Source organism: Amblyomma americanum, chromosome 2, assembly GCF_052857255.1.
Source record: "Amblyomma americanum isolate KBUSLIRL-KWMA chromosome 2, ASM5285725v1, whole genome shotgun sequence".
Lineage (NCBI taxonomy): Eukaryota > Metazoa > Arthropoda > Arachnida > Ixodida > Ixodidae > Amblyomma > Amblyomma americanum.
Genome location: NC_135498.1, coordinates 54,110,066 through 54,132,439, shown reverse-complemented (window position 1 = coordinate 54,132,439; position 22,374 = coordinate 54,110,066). Strand labels below are relative to the sequence as shown.

At 47.1% G+C, this 22,374-nt stretch overlaps 2 protein-coding genes across 2 annotated transcripts; one reads left to right on the top strand and one right to left on the bottom strand.

Annotated features, from left to right (window-relative positions):
- Positions 1-983: 983 nt before the first annotated feature.
- On the bottom strand, positions 984-10,011 carry LOC144121278 (uncharacterized). Its single transcript, XM_077654399.1, has 2 exons — positions 9,751-10,011; positions 984-5,252 (listed from the first exon to the last, which is right to left on the bottom strand). The coding sequence occupies exon 2, from the start codon at positions 4,552-4,554 to the stop codon at positions 3,253-3,255; it is 1,302 nt and encodes a 433-aa protein (XP_077510525.1). The 5' UTR covers positions 4,555-5,252; positions 9,751-10,011; the 3' UTR covers positions 984-3,252.
- Positions 10,012-10,211: 200 nt separating this feature from the next.
- Positions 10,212-19,101, top strand: LOC144121277 (sesquipedalian-1-like). The gene is made up of 3 exons (XM_077654398.1): positions 10,212-10,576; positions 13,773-14,017; positions 19,035-19,101. The coding sequence occupies exons 2-3, from the start codon at positions 13,778-13,780 to the stop codon at positions 19,035-19,037; spliced, it is 243 nt and encodes an 80-aa protein (XP_077510524.1). The 5' UTR covers positions 10,212-10,576; positions 13,773-13,777; the 3' UTR covers positions 19,038-19,101.
- Positions 19,102-22,374: the final 3,273 nt, after the last annotated feature.

Here is a 22,374-nt window from a genome sequence, read left to right as displayed (position 1 = left end):
GTCGCGTGGGAATCGTTTCTCTGCCCTCCCTCCTCTCTTTTTACAGCGATACCTGTTAAGCGCCCATTCCTGGGCTTCGCGTTGTCGTGGTAGTAGTAATAGTAGCATGACGTATAGTATGTCGCAGTCGTAACCAGTGGGTGCGTTTCCTTGGGAACCAATCGGAGGGTGGTTACCGTGTAAGGAAGAAGGTACGACGTCAGCGGAGGATTGCGTAACGGATGGGTAGTTACCGTGGAGGGAGGAATCCCCAAGCCGAGCGTGTTTACTGAGAAAAGAGGAGAATATAGCCAGAGCGCAAGAAGGCGATATCAGTCGGTGGTTGTCACGGAAACCACCCGGAGGGTAGTTACCCCGGAAGGACGACAAACATCTGTTAGAACCAACAAGATTATTGATCTCGTTCGAGTGGGTTTTTTAAGGGGCACAAGATTTCCCCGGCCTGGTGCTCGGCTTTTCTGGGGTGAACTTCTTGGGAAAATGGTGTTGGACCAAACCGCTGCGTTGACGGGGCAGCAATTTGTTCTATCGTCTAGCAACCCTAAATCCACCTCATGCGGTAAGCCCACTTGTGACTATAGTGAACTAGAATATTATAGCTCACTATACTTGTGACCCTTGCAGCAGTCCCTCGACTCCACTGGCCATGACTGCTCGGCGAACTTGCTGGGCAAACGCTGTTGTAGCGATAGCTACATTACGGTAGCATTTCCAGCCTTCAGCTATTGAGCAAAATGGGGGGAAGGCAGTGGGATAGGAAAGTTTTCAGACACCTGTACCTAAGGAATGTTGACATGAAATGGAGAAAGCGAACTAGAAAGTTGACAAGCAGATATCAGGACAGCAGTAGGGGGCAAATCAGCAATTATCGGTTAAGAAAAAGGTTAAACAAACAGAGCTCTGGTACCAGTTAGGCACCACGAGAAAGACACGTTGTGCCTTGCGTGCGGAGAGGAAGAAACGGCTGAACACTTGATACTTTTCAGTAAAGGGCTTCACCCCACAATGGAAATCAGTGGGGCTGTTTTATTCAAAGCATTGGGGTTTAAGGACAGTGAAGGAAAAGATTTTAAGCGGGTAGAAGTAACCAAGCGAAGGTTATCAGATTGGTGGCTAAAATCAAGACAAGAGTAAAATTTCACAAGTCATGGCTAGGTGGCTTCAACCAGCCCTCCTTCCATCTACCTACCCGTCCGTGCATCCATCCATACAGTGGACTGGAAAGAAGACCGAGACGAAAAACGACTGTGTGGAAAAATAAAGAGCGCCCTAGAACTATGCAGATGTGAGGTCGCTCAGATTCTCTATCACAACATACCTTGCGGGTTTTATTTGGGGGGATAAATGCTTTCCTTATTTAATCGCGGCTGACATTTTTCAAACCGCCCAGACCCCACCTCGTGATCGCGTACACGGCGGGCCTTGCTCTGAGGGAACAAATTGAACGACACACTGGCTGACACAAACCGACATTTATTGCTACAATAACGCCAGCTAGCAACAAGACACGCTAAGGAATCGACGTCGCCCAACTCACCAGCGAGGTTACGAGCGATTGTTCGCCCACGTTAGGGCAAGGGATACTCGAAGCCAGACAGGACGAGATACGGGAGCAAGCCTCCCCGTCAGTTCCTCGCCCCGCTGGCGAAGAGCGGAGCCGCGGGCGACACGTCCGCTCGCACCGACGATCCCAGACGAACAGCGTGATGTCTGCTGCGTCCCGCGCGCGCACAGCAAGCAGTCTTTATGTGGCGCCCGCCCTTGTTAGTTACGGTAACTAACCAGGGAATGCGCCCCTCCCTTGAGGCGATGCTGTTGCTGCATCGCGGGAAAGCAAAACTAAAGGGCACGCGGGGCGCGTCCCTACAACCGGTAAATATAAATACCTTCACAGTCGTCACTGAAACGCACGTTGAAGCGGTTCTGAAAAGGGCTCTAAATAAAGTTGCGTACGACTGGGATATTAAAGAATGCCGGATCAAGAATATCCTACAGCAAGAATTTTGTAGCAATAGCTACATTACGCTAGCATTTCTAGTCTTCAGCGTGGCACCCTTTGAGCTCCGTGGCTAGTCACGTGGTGCAGAGCAGGTTCCGGCGGCGCAGCGCGCCTAGCCACCAAAACTGAATCCACGTCCAGGGACGAAGATGAAGAAGGAACGCCCAGCGAAACAGAGCGACGAGACTTACTTTGCAATTCGGCTGAGCGAAATGCATTCGACCACCTGTAGCTATCCCGTCACTCCAGGTTTAACCAGAGCTAAATCACAGCCAATTTTTTGTAATGCACTTTGCAGAATCTGAGTTACCTGTAGTCAAAATTTGAATTTCAGCGTCTTGCACATGCTTCCCGGCACTATGGATGCACTCCGTAGAAAAATTTCAGCATCAACCATCATTGCGATTTTGGGACAATGATCCAAACAGACCCAGATCTAAAAGCATAATGTGCTAAAAAAGTGGTTGAGTTTTAATCAGCTCCGGTTGTGCGGGTCGCCCTCAAGGTCAAGCTTCACACAACTTTCTTGGCTGAGGTTGGACCCCATTGCAGGGTGCTTTCGCACTAAAATATTTCGCGAATAAGTCACTTGAGTGCTGCTGGTACGTTTGTGAACTAAAACAATACTGCAGCGAGCAGTCATGCAGTTGGCACAATTCAGTTCATGTACAAATAACATTTCCCAAGGTGAGCGCCTCCACCCATCAGATGATGCAAAAGAACTGAAAAAGCTCACCTCAATGCAGCCGCATAACATCCTCCGCTAATATGTTCACACACAAGTCAAGGGCCAATGCGTCCTGAAGAGCTATGCCACAGTCGCTTTATGCAAAATTTAATATTTCGTAAAGGTTAGTCTTTTTGACCAATTAAAACGTCCATATAAAAGCAATCTAGAAAGCTCAAGTACATTTATAGAAAACTATAGAGGTTTGAAAGATGCTCATAAATTTTAAGTAAAGATGTCACAGGGTGCACTTTTAAAATTCAATAGAAATGTTCAGTGTCAACTAAAATCAAAATAAATTTGCATTACACATGCAATATAAAAACTACAATGACAAGCTCCAAAGGAACTACCATGGTCAAATTAAAAAGCCAACCTAAGAGCGCTGTAAAAATACACTCTGAGATGCGTTTTGTATAATGAACCTTTATACAAAACCTGGCCATGCTGAAACGTCTGTGCTACTTTCTGCGCTGCACACTTCCGCACGCAGCACGCATTCCTGCACTTTAGATGAATGCAAATGTCACAGTTTCCAGTGAGAACTGGACACTTTTCGCAGCTCCCACAATGGGTCCTCACCACGGGCGATCTTTGCCTTAACAGTTTCCATGATAGCAGGAAGGGAGCGATACTGCTGGAGGTTCCGAAACTTGTCACTCAACTGGATGCTCGTCCTGCCGATGAATCCACCTTCAGCCAAAATTCGGGCCCAGCTGCCCTTTCCGTATTTAATGATGCCACTGACCAGTGCCTCCGTTTCCAGTGACGTAAAAGGCACCCGCTTCTGTTTTTCTTTGCGCGCTACATGCACAGGAACCTTCCCAGAGGTGTCGGTCTCAGAATCAGAGCTCCATTTTTCATCAGATCCTGGTAGTTCAGCAGACAAGCTCGGAACTGCCGCACGTGAGCTACTCGCCCCCCGAGCAAGTTCTTTTGAGCAGGCTTGCCTCTTCAGAGAGGCAACGTCATCGTCGTCAGACAACACAAGTGTGCTGACTGACTCGGAACGTGGTGGTCGGTTGGCGGCTTCCAGTGGCTTATCCGGTTTTTCTCTAGCGGCCTCAGTCGGAGCTGTGATGCCATCATCGTAAGAAGGGAAGACATCCCCTTCACTAGGTTCAGTACGCTGCTGCCTCTGCCTCAAAATGGCGCGCAGCTCCTTCAACGGGTTCATGTGGGCACCCATTTTTGCCTTCACTCGCTGCTTGACATGAGGGAGGTGGTTATACTTCTCCAGGTTCCTGTATTTGTCGCTGAGCTCTGTCGGCTGGCGTCCGTTGAAGAGGCCTTCGTCACGTATCTCTTTCCAGCTTCCGCGGCCATATTTCATCACGCCATAAACGATAGCCTCTTCTTCCAGTGCTGTGAACCGCACCCGAGGCTGCTTCACTGACGATGCAGCTGGTCGGGACGGCTTTATGCACATCCGAGCACTTTCCGATGTACCCTGAGAGACGATTCGCGATGTGATCACTTGCCCGGATGAGGAAGACCTCTGGAGGGCAGGCGACGGCTGCTGGTGAACGTCCTGCTGCATGGTGCCTGGGATGACGATCACTTGCGAGACAGGTACACTGGCAGGTTGTTTGGCTGCTGCATTTTTGTCAAAAAGGACGCCAGAGGTGTCGCACAGGCGTTTCTTATGGTGGAGACCTAGAAGTGACGGAGAAGCCTCAGCCTCCTTCTGATGCTCTTCATCTGTGCTTGTACGAGCCTGATCGTCCAACACGTGATCAATGTCTCTTGTGTTGCTATCTGAAGCTGTGGTTCCTTGTGGCCCACCTGGACCAAATAAAGGCGCCTTCTTGAGCTGTGCAGAGCCCATGGAATCAGCAGCGTGCAATGCTAAATCACAAGGTTCTCCGCTCAGCTGAGATGCAGCACTGCCCTCACTGGATCTATGTGGCGCTACCGCTGGAGCCCGATTCCGAGCGGACGATCGTCGCTGTCCAGAACACCAGACTGACAGCTCTTTAGGTGTTAGCTCATCCAGTTCGACAACTGGATTGGGCACTCTGAGCCCAGCTGCTTGCTGGTGAAGGCGTCGAGGTGAAGCAGCATCCTGGTGTTGCAATCCTCGAAGTTCGCAGGCTGCGACCAGGCAGGTTTTGTGGGCTTTGTCATCCTTTTCCGGCGAACTTCTACGCCGCCCTGTTGACTTAGACTGCAACTCCCTGCTATCAGGTGAGCCTCTGAGTGACTACTGCCGTATGCCTCGAACTCCCGGCTTTTGCATTGACAACTCAGTACTTTGCTGCTGTGCTGGCGAATTTAAAGTTGGATGCTGCGAACTCTTGCAAACTCCCAGCGCTTCGCCCAAGATATCGCGGATTTCTTCTTCAGGAATTTCTGGCAAAACTTATCCGAACGAGAGCTTCACTTACGGCGGTAATTGTATGACCACTAAGGCAGCTACGCTTGTTTTTTATCCTGGAGATTAACTAGCCTGTTGTCAGGTTCTTGCACAGTTGTTCCATGTGTGCCAGAAGTGGACACATGCCAGCGATGCTGTCCTGGCTTTTCCTGCAAAGCATGCAACAAGAGAAATGAGAGACAGGTAGGGTGTATGCCATTGCCAGAATGCTTAGATGATTTCCTGAACCTTTCTTTACGGAGAGCGACCATTTTAATTTCATTAATGCAGTCTGCTCCATACCCGACGTATGGGCCGCAACCAGTCAGAAATTGAAAGCTTAAATAAAACGAACACCAGGAGCAGATGGCAATATACAGAAAAAAATTCACCATTAAAGGTGGCTACACTGAACTGTAATTGCATTCTTTAAGCAATACCTTCAAGCACAAGCACATAAACACAAATGGAAGACAGACAAAAATTATTCCCAACCCGTCCGCGTCACGCATAAAATTCTAGCGGGAGTGACACACAAGAAGGAAGAGCCGCCAGACAAAGCTAGCCACCATGGAATAGCCAAAGCCTCAGAATGCTAGAGTTATGCACTGAAGGACACATGGTTGTGTGTACTCTCATAAAATCATGCAACTGCAAATTCCTTGCCCCTTTGTGCCACTCAAATAATATGCTGTCCAGCTGATGCCAACAGGTGAATACTAAAAAAATTGGAGGGGACATTTAAGCTAAGGGTATGAGGTGGTAGTGTAGTGCATTATTTCCCATATATGCAGAAGGTCATTCTCTACTTCACATTCATAGATCCCTGGGAGTCCACATACCTCTTCTGGCAGAGTGGTGCAGCAGATAAGCAATGCACCACTGCCACGTGATGGCAGGTGCTCCCAGCGGTGGGCTTTGTGCGGCCCAGGTTGCTCTTCCCAAGCAACCAATCATTAAATTAACTGCTACTTGACATGGAGCAGTTTGCTCACTATCGGGTGGGCATATTGTGATGACGCTACAAGGTCATGTGGCCTAGGTGGCCCACCTGCTTCCTCAGTTGCAATCTGGGGACCACCTGCCACAGCCATGCTCATGATTTTTCACTCACAATGCCTAGATCGGATTTCCTAGAGAATGGGGCCTTTAACGCTGCCACATTAAAATTGCCGGGCAATCATGCGAATTGATGCGGTAAAGCTGCAACAGCAGCCGTCTGGGTCGCTGTTGGTCAGCACACAGAGCGCGCCGGGCTGGAGAAGGGTTCATGACAGTCAACGCAGGAGCAGGACTGCACATTGTACGTCCGTCAACTACCAGTACCAGAGAACTGCGCTGCAGTAAAACCCGATTTTACCCAATTCTTGTACCTCAAACATATTTCTACAAAATCAGGTAAAACCTGACATCTTAAAAAAGAGCCTTCTAGTCAATGTTTATTTTCCATTTCACAAACCTGAAGATATTGCTAGCAAATTTGTGGACATTTAATGCGTATTCCAAAAAAGTGGCTTCGATTGACTAGAAGCCTTAAAGGGGCTCTGAAAGGCGCTCCAATAAAGTTGTAGTATGGCCGATATGTTAAAGCAGGCTGCTTCACGAATGTTGTCCTGTAAGAATTTTTTAATGCGCTTTGTAGGAACTGAGTTATTTGTAGTCAAAATTTGAATTTCGCGTCTGTACCTTTCTCTCTCCTCGTCACTTTATGCACCTTGGAAGTCCGGCGCTCCTGCGCCAGCCCCACCACCGGTGGCAGAGCTTCCTGACCCCGCGGAGCTACAAAGCTTATTAGCCGCAGCCATGGTAGCTGCCTGGCGTCTGAAAGAATCTAACCAACAGCAATCTCTCAACTTGTACACGCAGGTGCAAGCGATGGAGGAGGGTGCGAGCATGAAAAAGTCACCAAGAAGGGCTCGCCAACTTTCGCATACGATTGTAGGTTCTTTGCTACATGCAGAAGTGTATTACTTGGCTCAGGTGTCCATTGCAGCATAGTGGAGTGATTGAGCGAGCTGATGTGCTCTCCTTGGAAGGTGTTTCAGAGCCCCTTAATCCTCTTTTAATGCTCATTTTCTGCAGGTAGATGAGTTTGAGGATAAGCTCGTAAAGGGCGGTTTAGAAGTTAAGAGGCCAAAACACTCATAATACCAAGACATCTTATTGAGGTCACAGTACGAAATGCGACTTACACTTACGACACTAAGATCCAAGTACAGTGCGTAGTTAACATTGTTGGTGACGTGTTGAATGTTTTTGTACTGCACAAATAAATGCAAACCGGCCTTGTTCAGATGCAGGAATGCTCTGCAGGAGACTAGTAATGTATGCAACAGAATATTTGCAATAGATTACAATGAAAATCTTTACTGAACAATTTTTTAGTGGAACCTGTCATTTCTATGTTATTTATGAAATAATGAACAAAAAATGGGGCATTTTATGTCTAGCAGAAAGCTATAGTAAACTGTCTTGAGCTGCATAGCCCAATTTTCATCCGAAATTGAGGTAGAAAAATATTGCCCATTTTTACGCCTCGAACTGCAGAAAAATAAAACTCGAAAACAAAAGGCTCTAAATATACTATGCAATGTCACAGGTAACTTCATTGCCTTCTGACGACCTATTGGCCAATGAACGTTAAAAGCCTTATTTTCTAAGTCACACACCCACAGTCCCCACCTGCTGTGACAGGACACCCGCACTTTTCAAAATATATTCCATAGTCATCCCCATGGTTTGACACCATGTACCGGTGAAAGAAGCTGTGATCAGATGATCTTAGCGCACATAATGTGAAGGTGTTGTACGGAGAGCTACATCTATCATTAGCTCCTCCCACGGTGTTCTTTGGGGCGTTGAAAACTTCCCTCCACTCAATTTTGCCCCTCAACAATGAGCATTGCCCATGCATTGAATGAGCATATCACCTACAAATAAGTACATTTTTACCCCAATAACGTGCTCTGACCAAAGAGCAGTGAAGAATCATTCCTCATGTATGGCTCATGAGAAAGCTGCCTTGATATGAATGAACTGAAGCCTGTACCAGACGTGCCTGGGAAGGAAGAATTGAATTCCAATGCCAGCACGCTGGGATCAATGGCAGATGACAAACCTCATTTACATAGTGTATGCTTTGACAAGTGTGCAAATGAATTGCAAATGTAGGCCACATATTTCAGAATAAATTATATGCTTACTGCTCGCTGAAAAGAAACATGTCAAAATAGTGGCATTTAATTGCAAAAACAAAAACCACAGTGACCGACTCTGCGAGCTGTTGCTTAACCTCGGGTTTCACTAAACATTTTTGTTTTGTCATTATGAACTGCCTACACCCATAACAAAGCTTTCTAATTTCTGTAACTCTAAAAAATACACATTATATGGCTCCAACTACATGATTTTTCCGAGTAGTAGAAGTTCTAGGGTCTTCTTATGTTGCTCATGGCCCAAAAAGAGTGCAAGTCCATGCAGCTGGGACTTCTTCAGACTGCAACTAATGCAATAAACTATAAACCTGTCAGACATTGGTCTGTTGCGTTGAAAATGAGGATTTACGTAGCAGAACTGAATGTTACAGAACTTCACAAGACTGTGTTTTAGAGGTGGTGCACCAATATAATAAACTATTGGCTTTGTGACTGGCAGTGGCAAACCATTGCTGGCTTCTACCCAACAGTGAGCAGCAACTGACACTGCTCCCGAAAGTTTCACGGAAAACTGTCACCGCATATCACAGAACGAGGCCAGGGGGAACCCTGTCGTCAAGTCTGCTAGGCAAAGATTAACTAGCTTAAACCTCACAAGCAGCCACCAATTTGACCGAGCAGAGCCTACCACCCATTGATCAAAATGTCTTCCCAGTGAGCTTTTTTCCAACACCGCTCTGTGCGCACTCGGTTTGGACAAGATAAAGCCCCTTAATGCAGTGGGCATCATTCTGACCCCGCCTGCTGCCCTTACAGGGTGAGCGGACAAGTGACATCTCGCACGCTCTTCAGTGCACTGCACATGCATTATCAGCACCAGTGTGACTGCGCCCACTGCAGGACAAAGGCCTCCTTCATATACAATTAACCCTGTCCCGTCTAGCCAAGGCCACCTTATTCCCGCAAACTTCTTAATCTCATCCGCCCACCTAGCCTTCTGCCGCCTCCTGCTACGCTTGCCTTCTCTTGGAATCCAGGCCGTTACCCTTGGTTATCTTGCCTTCGCATTAAATTTCCTGCACAAGCCCATTTCGACGAGGGTGTCATTAACCCCCCGCTTGTTCCCTGACCCACTTTGCTCTCTTCCTGTCTCTTATCGTTACAGCAATCATTTTCCTTTCCATGACTCGCTGTGTTGTCCCGAGTTTAATTTGAACCCTTTAGGTTGGCCTCCATGATTGTGCTTATAGGAGAGTACAGGTAGGATATAGCTGTTATATATTTTTCTCTCTAGGGATATGGTAAAATGCCACTGAAACAAGAGTGCGCTGCACCCCTTTCTTGTTCTAATTATTTCAATCTCGTGATCCAGACTACCTGCCTTAAGCAGGAAACATGCTTTATAGCGCTGACCAAAGCCGCCCCGTTTGCAAGTTCGCTACGCAGCGCTTCAAGCTTTTTGATAAAGCAGTAACATTTAGCGAGTCCGTCAACGGCACAACAAGCTTCTTACCCCATGGCGACTGGCTTCGTGGTTGACATTTCGATGCTGAATTAGCAATGTCGAGCTGCTCACACCGCAGATATCGCAGGATGCATAAGGGCTGCATTAGCTACTTGCAAAATGACGATAGCTTAAACTAAGCATTATGACAAAGACAACTGCAGTTTCAGGTTTTAGTTTCCCGCTCTCTGGGGCGGTCGACGTTTTGCTACAGAGTTCTGCTACGCACAGGTTGCGCGCGTTTTTGTCCACTGTGGCTTGCCGCATTGTGTACGCACCACTCAGACTACACTGCCGCCTACACGTCTACTATTTCAGCCCTGTCAATTTCACAGCTAAGCTCATAACCAGTATTGTATTATTATTTTCAATTTATTTATTGAAATAAATGAATAAAACAAACACCCCTTCTGGTCACTTTTTTATATCGCTAGTCGTCAAGCAATCCAAGCCGAAGCGGGGCCAAATTCGCGCCCAGCTCGAAAGTAATCACAGCGCACGATCTGTTGCTGCTCGCTTCCTTTTCTTGCCAAACCTTCCACGAAGTCTCTAATATCGCAGCAGCTAAGCTATTCTTGTTCCTCGCTCGCTTGTTGTCCTTACGCTGGACGTCTTCGACCTTTCTCAGTTTTCTGTGGTTTGCTAGCGCTGACAACACCGATGGGCACCTGCTTCCGTGGGTGTACCCTATGGCACTTGTCCGACTGTCGCTATTGTAGCGTTTTCTTCTAGCACGTAGGCCATTCATAGTGTGCTGTCGCTGTAACGGACAGTGTTTGGTTGCCGCTTCCCATTTCTACCGATGTCCTGTCGTCAGGGCTGGGCAACTAGTGAGGTGAGCGAAGAATTTGACGTCATTGTATGATGCATTTGTCTCGGACAAGCAGCCGCAGTGATGTGACGGAGCGGTAATGTTAACTACTGCGTGTTGTTTCGCACTGCACAGAAAATGCGAGGGCAGCGCCGTAGGATTATGTGCTAATTTTGTGGGGCGTCTTTCGACGAAGCACTGTGTTGGCTGTCTTACATCACAATAAAACTTCACGATCAAAGTGTGACAAAAAAGACTCCTATCTATGGAGAAAATCTGTTTGATGGTAGGTAACTGAAATGAACTTCGTTATCGAGAGCCAGCTGACATCGTAGCATTTAGTCTTTGCCATTGCTTGTACCAGATGATATAGTACTGTGAACGTGAGCGACTGTTGAATACGCAGGTCGAGTGTGGTGCTCGCAGTTGGGTCTATGGGCTTGACAGTGGGGGGTAATTCACACTTATAGGGGACTACATTATGGGGACAAAAAGGCAAATAAAAGATCCGTCTCTGATGTTCTACAGCTTGCAGTTCATCAGCGTAATATAAGCTTCGGGCTGATATTTCTTGCTTTTTAGACTTGCTAAAAAAGCGCCAACAGTGCCGTTGGTTGATTTCAGTAGTTTGTTGAAAATAAACGCCAAGGAAATAAAAATTGGTGGAGCAATGGCATGAAATCAGTAAGAGTAAATGCATTGGCGCATTACTACTGCATGTCTAAAAGTTTTGAAAAGGCAGTGTATATGCTGGTGCTGGCATGGAAGTGAAGCTTTTTCCAGTGTTGCAGTATAGCTTCAAAATAGTTATAGTAGTAGGTAACTGAGCTGCATTTTGAGAACTTCATAAACACTATTTCTAAAGTTTATTATGTGGGTGCACAGTGTTGAAGGTTAAAGACTGGTAATATTTGTATGAGTGCTTTGCAATCAGAAACAAGAAAGAAATGCAGACAAAAAAAAATCTACACAATTTTTGCAGCAGATGTATTAACTATACAAATGTTAAGCCCATTAACCACGAACAAAACAGAACAATGAGGAGTATTCAGCACTTCGTCTCTTCATTTCTTGATCTTGTGCAGGCGCCCATAATCCTCCTCGAGTGACCACACTACTCATGAAATTTATCTCACCAAACAATCAAATGTGCTGTTACTTATTTTCAAACCAAACTTTTCTGCTTACCCACTATCCAAACTGGAATGCATCCTTCCCGCAACAAGGTGTTTTGACTGAGTACCACAGTAGCAAGGATATCAAGACTGGGAGGTGCTGAAGGCAGCCGAAGTGACCCCTCACATGGGCCTGGAACCGCAGCCAAAGTGCACTTGCTGTGAAGAAGAAGCCTATGTTGGCTTTCTTCACTAAAAGATAACTCTGGCCACTTGGCGCGATGGGCACTCCTTCTACAAGGATATAACATGCATGTCGTATATCGGTCGGGCCGCAAGCATCAGGATGCTGATGCCCTGTCCCGCTCCCTGCTATCGGCCGAACTTGTCAGCCTCTCTGCCCTCGACTCTGTAGCGCCTTCGCTCATCACCTGCGACATGCCTTCTGAGCAGCGTAAAGACCAATGGATTGCCTCTGTTCTCGACTTTCTCTCAACCCCATCTACGGCTCCAGCATTCCACACCATTTGTCGCCAAGCTTCACATTTTGCAATTCTTGATGCTCTGCTTTATTGGCGCAACTATAACTCTGATGGACAGAAATGGCTTCTCGTCATTCCCCGACATTTCCGGTCCCAGACCTGTACCTGTTTCCAAGCTGAATTGCAATGCGGCCACGCGGGAGTATTCAAGACGTACACTCGCATCCGTCTTCGGTACTACTGGCGCGGCATGTATAAATTCATACTGAAGTATGTCCGCTCCTGCCCGTCCTGCCAAAGCCGTAAGCAACTGCCTCATCACTCTGCTGGAGAGTTGCAGCCACTGCATTGTCCGCCTCACCCCTTCGATCGTGTTGGCATAGGTTTATACGGCTCTCTGCTGTACATTGCTGCTGGCTGCCACTGGGTCATTGTTGCCATTGACCATCTGACCCGGTATGCAGAAACCGCCGCGCTCCCGGCTGCTACAGCTCGTGAAGTGGCATCCTTCATTTTGCAGCGGTTTATACTTCGCCACGGTGTTTCTCGTGAACTCCTCAGTCACAGAGGACGTGTCCTCTTGCCTGACGTCGTTAAAGCTCTACTCGCCGAGTGCGATATAATTCATCGGACTTGTACAGTCTACCATTCACAAACAAACGGTCTAACTGAATGATTTAATCGCACTTTGGGTGACATGCTGGCTATGTATGTTGCTGCCAACCACACGAACTGGTACCTCGTTCTACCCTATATTACGTACGCCTACAACACTGCTACCAAATCCACAACCGGTTTCTCCCCATTTTTTCTGCTCTACGGCCGACATTTATCGGCTCACATTGACACAGTTCTCCCGTACCGCCCTGCCTCATCTGAGTGTACAACTGTTTCTGAACCTACCCGGCACGCAAAAGACTGCTGCCAAATTGCACGGTCGCTCACAGCAGACACTCAAGGGCACTAAAAACACCACTATGACAAAGGTCAGGTTGATCTGGATTTCCCACCCGGTTCACTCGTCTGGCTGTGGATCCCTTCCACTGCTGCCTGCCTCTCAAAGAAACTTCTTTCGAAATACCATGGCCCCTACCGCATGGTCTTGGAGCGCACGTCCTGAGTAAACTACATTATTGAGCCGCTCACACCGTCTGCCGGTCTCAGCCAACGTGGTTGCGAGACTGTGCATGTCCAATGACTCAAGCCGTAATACAACCCGGTTGTGTTGTCGGCACGATGAGTCAGCAGGATGGCTCCTTTTCTCCCCGAGGCCATTGTGAAGAAGAGCATTATCCTAGCTACACTTCCATCGCTCAGAGCGAGAGCCTCCTGACCTAGACAGACCAGAGAGACCGCCGCCTGAGCGCTGACCTAAGCCCCCATTGCATTGCCAAATTGTTTGCCAGGCAAAAGCCTTAAAGTGTGAAGCATTTTGTCCTCATTACTTTGTGTGCAGGTCTCGAAGCTTAGTACCTGCTTGGCAGTACATGTGTCTGCTTGTGTAGTGTTTTATTTAATATGATGGTTTTTATGACAGTATTGGCATCAGCAGTTTTTAGAAGTGCCACGTTGAAGACTTTGCTGATTTTATCTAGTGTGCTGTCCTTTAATCACTCTGTGCAGGGACTATGAAGATCAACAAAAAGAATTTGATGAGCTTTGCACTCAGCCAAAGTACCATTGACCGGGAAGGCTGGCTGCAGAAACGCGGTGAAGTCAACCGTGCCTACCAGAGGCGCTGGTTCCTCCTCAAAGGGAACCTACTGTTTTACTTCGAGAAGAAGACTGACCGAGAGCCTCTTGGAGTAGTCATCCTGGAAGGTTGCACCTTGGAACTGGCCGAGAATGAGGAGATGTTTGCCTTCAAGGTATGTACACTTCCTCCCAACATCTAAGCCTGCCTGGTACAGGAAGAAATGATCAATCAAGAAATGAACTTAAAGATCTATGTGGTTCTGGGAAGATTTGTCTTTCTTTCTTGAGGTAGGTAGTAATTTCTTTGTAGGTTGTCACTCGCTTCTTGGCCGACCTGAGCTCGGGGTAGCGCATGCACCTCCCGGTTAACTACGAATCCTCGGGCAAATTGGTGCGCCGCCTCTTTTCCCGGGTGGCCCGAATGGGCAGGGACCCAGATCAGTGTTATCTGGCGGGTATTGGAGATTTTTTGTAATATTTTGACGGCTGTGGAGTGGGCCTTTCCTTTGACAAAATTTCAAATTGCGGTTTTAGAGTAGCTGATGATGTATTTGGCAGTGGTAAAGGCAATGGCTAAAGCAGTAGCAGCTTCTTCGGCCTGCTTCGGAAATTTTGTTTTATCGATTGTCACCGATGCGAGGGGAGAACATCGATGATCGACAACTGCCAGGGAAAAGGTGTCTCTGTCCGCATGTTCTGCCACGTCCACATGCACCGTGTCTTTCTGAACAGAAAATCTTTCGTGAAGTTTTTGTGCCCTAGCCTTTCTTTTGTCTGTATCATAGTGTAGATGCATGTTTTTGGGCAGAGGACGGACTATTAAGTGTTTGTGCACGTGTCTTGGAATTGGCAAGGTATGTGCACGGATTCCTTCATATTGTATTCCTGCTTTATTTAGGATGAAACATCCCATTTCAGGGCCTGATAGTCTTCCGTATTGTGCGGTGAGGTGTGCTTCCATCATTTCCGCTAAGGTGTTATGAATTCATTACTGTAGTAGTTTTTCATCTGGGGTATGATGATGGAGGTTCAATGCAATTTTGTAAGATTGTCTAATTAGAGAATCCAGGCCGTTTCTTTCACTGAATGTGAGGGTGACTTATGTTGTAGAGTAGAGTCTGCTAAGAACAAAGGCTTGGATTAGTTTCCTGGTCTCGGCTTCTTTAACTCCTCCTCTCTTATTCACGATGTGTCTAATGAGGAAGGAGATTTGGTTGATGGCACTTCTCAGTTTCTTAATTAGTGTGTCATTTTTTGTAGTGGGAGCTACTCTAGGCTACCAGTTGAGCATTTCGCAGTACAGGCGAGATGCCAGATGTGCGCATGCGCTACCATGGTACATGTGGGAGGCCAGTTGTGCACATGCTCCGTTACCATCGCAACTGGGGAGGAGGAGTGGATGCGCGTTTCCCTCCCTCCTTTATCCTTTATGGCATGGTTCAGGTGTCCACTGAGATATGTGAGCATGGTACATGCGGGAGGCCAGTTGTGGGGAGGCCAGTTGTGCTTGTACCCATGTGCCATTACCATGGCAACCGGGGAGAAGGAGTGGGTGCGCTGCGCCTTTCCTCAAAATGCAACTTTCAGTTTTCAGTTTTCTTTGTCTTCTTTCCCTCCCTCCTTTATCCCTTCCTTTATGGGGCGCAGTTAGGGCGTCCACCGGCAGTTAGGGTGTCCACCGAGATATGTGATACTGTTACTGTGCTTTGCGCGCTCGCTCGTGGCTGGCGCCATCTGACATGAAGTCACACCGCCGCCGCCATTTGGTATGACGTCACACCGCGTTCATCACCGAACGGTCGTCGCATGCACAGCATTGCGTATAAAAGGCGGAGATGTAATCAGCGGCTGTATCGCAACGCTTGATATGGATGCACAGAAGGAGAGTCCAGCCGCTGCTAAACGGGGGTATAGACAAGAGAACATTCTTTTTTCCGATCCTGAAGTTGTCGCCTGGCAGTTGGCTACTCAACAAAGAGAGAATGAGCGTCAGAAGGCAAAGAGAGCAGCGGAGACGCCCGAACAGAGAGAGGAACAGACAGACGCCAGACTGCCGAGCGTAATAGACGCCGCATAGCTGCTGAGACGGAGCCTATGGAAGGCGTCAGTCAACAGGAACAAACCGAAGAGGATGTGAAGGCCCGTCGTGTGACAGTCACACCATTCCAGTTTCCAAAAGTGCATCTGCGACCCGGACATTTCAAGCGGACATGTCTCTCGTTGCTAAACATACAGTGCCAACAACAAGCTCAGCCAGGGAAGCGTACCTCCTGCTACGTATATCCTGGCATGGCGAAGCTAAGCCACTGCCAATTTTTTTTTTTTTTCGGTTTGACTGTATATCAGCATTCCCAATATTCTTAGTGTTTCCACTTCTGGGATGACTGCCCCTTCCGCGTAGATTTTGATCTCAGGCGCTTTATTCTTTCTTTGACGCTTTGGGTGTAGGATGAGGACTTCAGATTTTTGGGGGGAACACTCAAGTCCCGCGGCTTGTGCCTCCTCTACTACTACATCTGCTGCTTGTTGTAGCGTATCTTGTATTGCTACAACTGCTTTGCTTTCGAGCATTTTTGAGCAACAATTTGGTTTTGAGCTTTCGCTCAAAAGCAAATTCCTCCACTCACTCATTCATAGTTAACAGCCCGTCAGCCGGTAGTACTTCGACGCTCAGCTCGCGGACGATTCAAGGGCGCCATCTCATACTATTCCTCAGAAGTTTGCATCATTAGGCCTGCTCCACAAACTCACTTGTCTTGCTTTGGTAATATAGGTAAAGGATGTTGCAAAGTGTACGTTAGCCAGTACACCAAAGGAGCAAAGGAAACATAAAAAATAAGCTCCCCACACAAAGGCTTTAATTTTGTTTCATTTGTATCAGCTCAAGAAACCTAAATATGAAGAGCTAAAGAAACATGTTCCTCGAGATTACAATTTGTCGCATTCTTTATGATATTTGCACGCATCAAGAAAAATAGTACATATTTTCTACCGTCCTGGCACCACACTCGGTAAATATTAAAAGGCCAGCTGTAGCGAAAGACAGCAAAATTTCACGATGTTCGAAAGTTCAAAATATCGCATTCTGACCCGACCTCCGGGACAGGCAAAAATAAGACGCCCTTACAAAATTAATACGTTAACCTGTCTTGCAATGAATTCACTGAAAGTTGGCTCGATGGACACCGACCTAATTTTTGAGGACATCCGCATGAAAAACACTGGGTCCAATCTCCGTACAAAACCCTGCATTGCTCAGTTCCATTGTCCACTACAAACTATGCAGTTCAACCGCTAGATTTTGCTAGTAGCCTGACTATGCAATCATTTCGAACTTCCTGCCTACTTCGCAATTTTTTTCTCTCTGTTGGTGTCACAGCTGTAGCTCTGCTTTTGTCTCTGTCGAATGGACAGCAGATTTTATTCGACTAGCTCTCAGTACATAAACATGATCTTTTGTATCGAATTGTAAGTCAGAGCGAACAGAGCTTGCGCCATTGTCGGAATATGTTGTGCAAGTGATTGTTCTTGCTCGCCGGAAAGAGTGGGCTGTACAGTTTCCAAATATCCTACACGACGCTTAACCTATCCTTATTAGTGCAATGCGATAGCATGATACGTCACACATGTTGCTTCCGGTTGTTCAATGCGCATAGGCCGTGGTCAATTGGCGACTCTAAATGGGTGATGGTAATCGATGACGCTAACTAGTGAGTCTAACTAAGTGTTGGTTACCTACTCTACAAGTGCACGTTAAAGAACCCCGGTGGTCAAAATTTCCGGAGCCCTTCTCTACAGCGTCCCTCATAGCCCGAGCCACTTCGGGACGTTAAGCCCCATAAACCAAACCATACCTATTCTTTGGTGTGAGGTAGCTGAATGAATAATCGAATTATCGCAATGAACGAGAGCTCCTCAATGTAGCGAGCCAGTTAGGCTCCGTACCCAAAGGGCAGCGGCTCTGTTCCACCTCACTACCCGATTTCTTTTTCAGCAAAAGTACTCGTGCGATGATGTCACGACTACGTCACAAGTCACAACTTCCTGATGGGAATTTCGTGGCACGAATGGACTCCGACGGCTTTTCTTGAGTACGGGACCTCCAATACTCTCGCATAAAGACATTGTGCAGTTTCTGCCTTTGACATTCCCTCATTGTTATTGTTCAGAGGTAGTCTTTTTTTAGGGGCACCATAATGCGAGATGGCGCCCGCGGTGCTTGATGTTCTCTAGAGCTTTCATCTTATTTAGTACTTCGCGCCAGTCGGCAAACTGTGCTTTATTAGCCATACTATACACAGTTTTCGCTGCGAGGAAGAAAATAGCCTCGAACTAGGCACATGCAGTGCCGCTCATCCTCTCTGGTGTGCACCGGCGGCAGGGGCACCAAGGGATAGGACGCAAAATACACATGTGCTGTGCACTCTTTTGCGTGATGATGTAGTTGCAAAGAGTTTTGCGTTTAGATATTGTCACGGATCGAGACAAGGTCGTCTGGCTACCTCTGTGTTCCTGTTGTTCTAATTCACATTTTATGGTGTTTAACTTCCCAAAGTGACTCGAGCTATGAGGAGCACCGTAGTGGAGGAGCTCCGGATAATTTCGACCATCTGGGGCTCTTTAACGTGCACTTACAGCGCACAACACACGGCCGCCTTTGCGTTTCGCCTCCATCGAAACGCAGCCACCGCGGCCGTAATCTAACCCAGGAACTCCGGCTCAGTAGCTGAGCGCCCTAACCACTTCCAAACGTTCTTTTAGCATAACCCGGTGGACTAATTACAAAGTGGGGCCCATGAGTATGTACCCGCACTTAAATAAGCAAAGGATAACTTTCGTAACGCCTTGCCATGTATGCTTAAAAGCAACAAAAAATTATGGCGAGCCATTAACCCTAAAGCGGATGACATCATAACCTTGATGGACATCTCTTCCAATGTTATTCTAACTAAAGAATGTGCTTCCGTACTTAACGAAGTTTTCATTTGCAACTTTTCTTCAACCACAGATAATTGTTCTCCAATCCACGCACTGCTACGATTACTTAGCAGTGTTTCCTATAACCATTGAACCAGCAGGTGGTTAATCATTTTATCTCTGAAACCATCTTTCGCCATTGGGAACGATTTTATCAACGTGACATTTATCAAAAAAAAAACATGAGCTGCTATTTCTTCATTTTTCTAACAGTGATTTTCCAGCAGTCTCTCGAAAAAGGTTCCTTGCCTGCTGAATGGAAGTCTGGGAATGTCACCCTGCTACATGAAACAGGTGACAAGCATTCTCCATAAAACTACCATCCTATTTCGCTCACTTGCAACGCATGTGAAATTCTAGAACATGCACTTGCCTCAAATCTTTCTAGCTTTCTCAAAACTAATTCATTTTTTTCACCATGGCAACATAGCTTCTGCAAGAGATATTCATGTGAAACACTGCCAATATCATTTAAGCATAAGCTAAACGTCATTCTTGACCACTCTTCATTTGCGGACTATAGATATTTAAAATTTTCGAAAACGTATAATAAAGTATGCCACGATCTTCAAATGTTTAATTTCCATCTACTTAACATTGACCCCAAACTCCTTGCTTGGCTCGAGTGCTTTTTTTTAAGCCATTCACAACTTAATTCTTCTAATGACTCAAACTCGCAGATAAGTAGAGTACAGTCCGGCGTACTTCAAGGGTCGGTACTTGGCCCTCTCTCTCCTTCTCTTATTGTCTGCCCTCTTATGTTTCCTCTAGCATCCACTTATTCGTAGATGATTGCGTGATCTCCAGGGAGACAATATGTCACACTGACATATCTTCTCTTCACACACCTTAACGCTATCTCTATTCAGTGTCAGTCATAGTCAACGAAATTAAACATTAAAAAAGTGTAAATTTCTTAGTGTGTCTAGGAGTTCTAACCAGCTACCTCTATGCTAATAATGTCCCTCTAGGTCCCGTTTCGTCTTACAATTATCTTGGCATCCATATTACTAGGAGCGATCGCTTGGTGCATACGCTCTCCTTGGGTAAATATTGATGCTAATCGCAAGCTGAGATGTATAAAACGTAAGTTCGCTAAGGCATCTTCTTCCCTAAATCTACTATTATGTAAGTCACTGGTCCACTCAAAGCTTGAATATGCTGCAGCAGTTTGGGATCCCTTTCAGCAAAACCTAATTTACTCATTATAAACGGTACAAAACAACTCTGCTCGCTTTATTCCTTCTAACTATAAGAGAATGTCAGCATTTCAGCAATGAAATTAAGCCTTAGCCTGCAATCTTTATAGCACCTCGACGTAAAGCCCTTAGACCTTCACTTTTTCACAAGATATTTCATCATCCTTTCCTTCGCAACGAACTCATCTTTCCTCCCCAATACATTTCACCAAGGTTAGATCATAACCAATTAGAAATTCCATTCGTCAAAACCGATGCCATGTTTCAGTCATTCCTTCCGCGCACCTATGTTGACTGCAATCACATTCCCGCATCAGCTGCTACAATTGTTGATAACCAGCACTTCAAGACCACAATAGATAGCATTGTGTAAGTAGGAACATCTATTTTTTGTATTACCTAGCTACTCGTATAATGTATTGCTGACTACATTACATTTTATTAACCTGCAGCACTTCAGAAACCCATTAGATAATATTGTATCACTAGGAGACATCTATGTCTTTACTACCAATTACTTTGCTGCACTGTGTGTTGCCTTTATAAATTGTTATGTAACCACTCCCCTCTGTAATGCATCTGCTCCTTAGCGTACACGAAATAAATAAATAATATATATGTAGACGACTACTGTTTGCATCAAAATGTCAAACAAACTACAAGAAACTACTGTTGAAGTTAAAAACCCGTGAGCTGTATCCATCCATCACAACGATCCGGTCACACAGGGTCATGCGCAGGCTTGTTATCTATATACGACGGAATGGAACGCTGATAAAAGGCAATCAAAGAAACACAATGTTTCACTGTCTTTTCGCCAAGGGCTACAGACGTAAAGGAGATTAGCGCCGCAGTGAAACGAGGACGGAATTTTCAATACATCATCACTGTTCTGCGCATACCGAATGGCTTATTAAACGCGACGAATGCAGGGTCATTCAAGCTGAAAGAACTGTAAGCTCGATTTTCATTCCAACGGAGCACATACTAGACGCTCGCTTCTTACCTAAATCGGTATAACCGACTATCGCTCCGCCAGCGGCGCTGCTCAAGTCGGTATAAGAAGCTATGTGCCGCAGCCATGGTGCATTGTGCAGCAAACAAGCAAAATGCTTGCTACGGAAGAGCTTGACAGCGTAGCTGCCCCAGCGTTTCCTAAACACGGCAGCCCCAGTCTCCGCCGTTGCCGTCGAGGCAAACGCTGCGGAGGCCCGGTGACCTTCTCGATGAGAGCTGCGAGCCCCTGCTTAACTTGTCAAGCTCTGAAAACTCTTCGTCGTACAGCATAAGCCCCAGCAACTATCGCAAGATGGCCGTTTCACCATTCACGCTCGACAACCAGGAAGGATTCGCTCCGCCATGCGACCAGGTGCCGAGCGAGGACGTCGACCCACCGGGATGCAGCAGGGTCGGAGACGAGGAGCCGCAGACGTCCACAAGCACCGGATTTCGAGGAGTCGGATTCATTGCCCCGCACAGTCTGCGCAGCCAGCAGAGCAGTTCATTGGAGTCGTGCGTAAAGAGTGGGCCGTCGCCCGACACCACATCGTCTTCAAACCAGTGCACGGTGCCTTCCTGGTCGGCCCATGTGCAGGATACCCCTCCAATGAATCCCGACTTCTTTTGCAACCCTAGACAGGGGCCCAGTGCAGCGCTAACCGTTCACCTTGGTGCAAGGGCCAGAATGCCAGTGGCATCTGAGTCTTCCTTGGCAAGTATTTCTCCGGCCACCGACGATGACTTTTTGCAGTGCCAAAGGGCAACGCCCAAGGAGCAAGGCGGCTCGCAAAGGAGTGTGACCACTTCAACACCAAGCGAACAACCTTCGGCCTTTGATGTCCGCAGTTCCAGCTACCGAGTCCAGGTGCCGGCCAAGGTGACAATCTCGTCATCGACCATCGATTTGGCACCTGTCAACGCCGCAGCCAAACACATCCCGAATATGGGAGCATCTAAAGCAGAAGGAATATCTCCCATACAGTGCTCAAGTGTATCCTCTGACAAGCGTACGGCTTAACTGGGGCAGGACTCTGCTGAAGAGGCTAGCCCACGGTACTTGCAATAGCAAGCCCTGTGGCCGCTGTCCTAAAGACCGCATTGGCAGCCGGAGAGTTATCGGAGGCAGTGTCCTCCCCCATGTGAAAGAAAGAAACGAGCGAGCCGCTCACGAGGCCGAGGCACTGGCAGAGTTGAAATCTAACGCTGGTGTCGAGAGGTCCCGGATGATCAGTTCCTGGGGGACCAAGATTAATGCCCGCAAGGAGAAGAGTCTCGTTTCGGAGAGGGAAATGGCCGCAGCACGAGAACGACCCGTCGCTAAGGGGGAAGAGTGGGTTCGCGTCGCCGAGATGTGC

Coding starts and splice junctions, on each gene's coding strand:
- LOC144121278 (XM_077654399.1), bottom strand. CDS start 4,554: ATGGGCTCTGCACAGCTCAAGAAGGCGCCTTTATTTGGTCCAGGTGGG.
- LOC144121277 (XM_077654398.1), top strand. CDS start 13,778: ATGAAGATCAACAAAAAGAATTTGATGAGCTTTGCACTCAGCCAAAGT.